Source organism: Grampus griseus (assembly GCF_964374135.1).
Source record: "Grampus griseus genome assembly, chromosome: 8".
Lineage (NCBI taxonomy): Eukaryota > Metazoa > Chordata > Mammalia > Artiodactyla > Delphinidae > Grampus > Grampus griseus.
The window spans coordinates 62,792,557-62,797,381 of record NC_139002.1 but is presented as its reverse complement, the minus strand read 5'-3'; the positions used below and the strand labels follow the sequence as shown (position 1 = coordinate 62,797,381).

General features: G+C 42.7%; 1 protein-coding gene across 1 annotated transcript in view; it reads right to left on the bottom strand.

The window, feature by feature from the left end:
• Window positions 1-2,600: 2,600 nt before the first annotated feature.
• Window positions 2,601-4,825, bottom strand: part of NLRP14 (NLR family pyrin domain containing 14) — a gene marked incomplete at both ends in the record, with an annotated part of 19,865 nt that continues 17,640 nt past the window's right edge. The window contains 2 exon segments of the mRNA XM_082660088.1: window positions 2,601-2,775; window positions 4,143-4,219. Coding sequence (XP_082516214.1) covers window positions 2,601-2,775; window positions 4,143-4,219 — 252 coding nt within the window.

Here is a 4,825-nt window from a genome sequence, read left to right as displayed (position 1 = left end):
GGTGGCAGGCCAGCCAAAAAGGGTCTTTGGTATTCAAACTTCATTCAGATCAGATGCCTGGATTCTCTTGTGTTTTTTTGTTTTTGTTTGTTTGTTTGTTTTGCGGTAGGAGGGCCTCTCACTGTTGTGGCCTCTCCCATTGTGGAGCACAGGCTCCGGACGCGCAGGCTCAGCGGCCGTGGCTCACGGGCCCAGCCGCTCCACGGCATGTGGGATCTTCCCGGACCAGGGCATGAACCCGTGTCCCCTGCATTGGCAGGCGGACTCCCAACCACTGCGCCACCAGGGAAGCCCCTGGATTCTCTTTTGGATTGACAAGGCTCTAGGTCATGAGGATAACGATCATTTGGTTGAGTACAATGCTGGACAACTCCCCCTACAAGCCAAGATGTGGAATATAACAGGTTTCTATAAATGTTGTAAAATTGCTTTTGTCCCTTTCCCACCTGAGTGCTCTGGACTGAAGCCCTCGGTGCCAGTGGCAGATGATTAGAGAAAAAGCGAAGTTATAGACACTGCGGTGGACACACTGACTTCATGGCTGGGGGGAAGACTAGCAACACTAATACCTGGGGAAGGAGCACCTTAGAACCTGGGAGGTTCAGGGAGTGGGGAGAACAGCTAAGGCTCTCTTTTTCACCCTAGATCCAACACTACTGCCTGGCAAAATAATTATGTGGTCTGCTTGTGTCAAGCAGCAGCTGCGGCTGGCAACCTGACCCACCGCCCAGTTGTCATGCTGTCCACATGCTATGAGAATGGAAAATTTCACACAGACATGGCAGACCCTGAGCTATTCTGTTGTGCTGAGGCCATCAATGGCAGACCCCAAATGTGGACCCCTCTCGTGTGTATAGACACAGTGTGACTTTGCTTCAGTCTGACTCATACGAATTCATAAAACTCTCTTGATGCTGGGAACAGCTGTGGGTTATGTCACATATGGCAAACAAAGCAGTTGTAACTACTCAGTGGCACTGCCCACCTGATGTAACCAAATCAACGTAATGGTGACCCAAATCAAATATAACAACAAACCCCACACTGGAGCGACCTGTGCACCTTCAGGTTATGTGTGTGCGTGTGGGGAAGTGTAGACCACCGAATGGCTCTTTAACGGGGAAGGGGTTGTTTTTGGCCCATCTTTGGCCTCCTTTATTTACTGCCAATGACACCAAGAGCAGCAGGTCATTCTAAATTCCCTTTCATGAGTTGTAATGGAAAACCAGAGCCATTGTTCCTCCTGGTGTTACTCAGCTGCTGAGCCCAGGGCCCTGGGGCATGGTTTAAACCAATACTACAATTTGGCCTCATCCTGTGCTTGGAGTCCTGTTGATAGCAGCCTTAATTAAATGGCACATGAGACAAGCTGAACAAATTTAGTCCCAGCTTCTGTTGGTCAGACTAATCAGAGTGGCCAGTGGAGTGGCTTATCCACGTGAAAATTCACCAGAAGCGAAGACTGTATTGTGTCAGAAAAGTGTTGGATATTTTGGGGAGACATTCTCCCACGGGTATTTCACTCTCCCACATGTTGTACTGACAAAAATGCAAGGCCCTGACAATACTTCACCTGGCTGTTTCCTAGGATGTGTGTGCAGTGAGCAACCTTGAGGGATGAAGAAATGTCTCCCTCCAGGACAAAGGGCAGGCTTGCTCTCTGCTTGCTACAAAATGGTGAGTTCCCCAAACTCAGCGTTCCTCTCCTGGAATGCAACCCACTGCATGTGGAGGCATCCATCCAAGTCTTCCACATCGACCCTGTGGGACCTGGGGCACTCAGGAAACTGACACAAACATGCCCAATGCTTATGGGGCTATACTCTGAGGAATGAAGTCCTCTGTCTCTGATAGGATTCTACATCTCCTGCCAGCATCCACTCAACAGTAATAGGCTAACTTATTAGGTTACAAGCAGAATAAAATTAAAACTCAGACCCCAAAGTTACATCAGAATTGTGAAAAATACATATATAAATTGACAATGGAAACACAGAAAAGCAGCACTTTCTTGGAAGAGCCAGGAAAACGTATCATAGCGTCTAGGCTTCCCACATGTAGAGCAAAATTCTTGACCCAGAGGTCAATAATTCATGCTGTATAAGTAAAAATGTACTAGCCAATATCAATCAGTTCAAGATTTAAAAAGAAAATAAAAATCTAAACAATACATCATTGAACATAAAAAGTACTCAGAACATAGGACGAGATTTTATTAGATTGCAAGCTCCTTGAGACCACAGACAGCATTTTTCCAGATAGAAAATGATTAGTAAAACCTTTGATTTAATAAGAAAAAGTAATTCAAGGACAGATGGAATATCTAAGGATGACAGAACACGGAAGACCTAAATTAAGTGCTATTTACTTAATACATACCCTGTCCAAAGTACTAAGGGGGACACAAAGAAATGTGAAATATGGCTTCTATACTAATAACATGTAATATACTGATCCGTATATATGAAATTCAGATTCTCATTTCTGAGAATAACTTACCTTCTAGCCCCATTTATTTTTCATCGTCTCGCCATATACTAAATTTCTTCTAGCTGTATAAGCCACCAAATAGGTATCATTTTCCTAATGGAAAACTGAACTCACCCAAGCCTCTGAATATTGCAGTTTGGATGTCTCAAAGCCTCAAACAGAATTCTTACTCCATCATCCTGCAGGTCATTGTTCCCAAGGTCCAGGCTCTTCAGGTTTGGGTTGTTCAAAATAGCAGAAGACAGATCCAGACAACATGCACTAATGAGAACACAGCCCATCAATCTGTGAGAAACAAAAAAGAGAAGGGAGATCTTCAGCTGTGAGGTTTTATTAGTTTATTCCTAGGAGAGATGCCCAGGTATTTGAGCCTTTTCTATCTATAACCTAGGGTGCACATAGGAAGGTCTAACACTACTAGTAAAAACAGATGAGATTTCTTAATGAGCAGGAAAAAAGCCAGCAGGTAAAACTGCCTTCTCTCACAAATAGGTTGTTTTCTAGTAAGCTTCCCAGATCAAGGGTATAAACACTCATTTCTATCAATACCAAAAAAAAATGGATATAACTTTCCCAAGGAACTCACAGATCTCTATGCCTTCAGTTGCTAATATATTTTTGAAATAAAAATGCTGCCCAGGAATCTAAAAGTCATATTTCTGAAGAAGAAAGAAGCTACATACAGAAAGGCATTTCCTTCAAGCCCTTTGTAGGGCATTCAAGAGCATCCTCAACCTGGCCTTGGGTTCTCTTTCCATACTTTGTTCCCACCCTATTTTCCAACCATACGCTTCCATTTCCCCCCCAAATATATCACATCTATCTGCATTCCCCCCTTCTTCTCTCTTCTTTCCTTCTGCTTAGAATATCTGCACATAACAAAATCCTCTTTATCTTTCAAGACTAAAGTAACTCAGTGTCTTCTGTCCCATTCCTTGCTCCTTGGGACTTCTGCCATATCCTTTTAACAACATATGGAATCTATGTATAGTTGGCTTTATATTTATTTCCCTGCCATCTGTACTTTGTGAGTTACCTGAGGACAAGAGCATAACCTCAGAGATAACCTTTAGCCCCCTCAGCATCTAGCTCATATTTGTTGTAAATATTGCTTGAGAGAAGTGGCACCCTGAGAGGCTGTGAGAGTAGCTAAGGAAGTACAAATTGGTCTGTGTGTTTACAGCAATGCTAAGAAGGAAAAGCAGGCTAAGCAAACATCTTGTGTGCATAGGTCACTTAGAAATTATATCTCTGTCGCTGAAATGAAGGCACTGGATTTATTTTTTTAATCTATTTTTTTAAATACACAGCGTGATCTTTTATTTATTTATTTATTCAGCTGCTCTGGGTCTCAGCTGCGGCATGCGGAATCTTCCATCTTTACTGCAGCATGCAGGATCTTTAGTTGCAGCATGTGGGATCTTTAGCTGTGGCATGCAAACTCTTAGTTGCCGCATGCATGTGGGATCTAGTTCCCTGACCAGGGGTTGAACCCGGGCCCCCTGCACTGGGAGTGTGGAGCCCTAGCCACTGGACTACCAGGGAAGTCCCAAGGCACTGGATTTAATGATAAACTCCATTAAGTAAAATGTCTTCTAGTTGAATAATAATCAAGGAAACCAGAGAATCACATTGTAACCCATATCATATACATTTTCCCAGAGGAAGTATAGGTGCTTATTGGATCCAAGAGTTCAATCACCTTAGTGTTTACAGATGTGACAATCAACTATTAAACTCATTTGGAAATTTGGTTATCATGAGTCAGTCCAGTCAGGCCAAACACTTCTGGGTATACCACTGATCATCAGTTTATCGTTCTAGGAAAACAATGTTGGGCTTAGACCCTTAATGACTCACCCAGGCTACTAGTCCCATGGGAGGCCCTAGTGGGAAAGTGAGATTTCTAAGCGACACTTTTATCTTGCTTCACTCGAGCCACAATATTTACCTAATGAAATATTAAACATCATGTAGCCATTAAAATAATCAGATAATTGTATGTAAGTATTTAAATGTGTTTCTGAAATACTATCATGTGAAAAGGAAACCTCAAAGTCATGTCTACACAGTAATCACAATTACATATACACCTATCATGCACATGTATGTCTACCCACTCCCGGAGCAAGGGAGAACATAATAGGAGTAAAAATGGTCGCTGTTTAAGAATGACGGGATGGTTGGATATTTTAAAAAATTTCATTCCCAGTTTCTTTCAAAGTTGACCTAATTATAAACTTGAGTTTAAGAAGAAAAACTAGTAGAGCACAATTTCGGCTTCATGGATGTAAGGTAGAAGACACACAGTAGACTCCCTGGAGCACAACCAAGG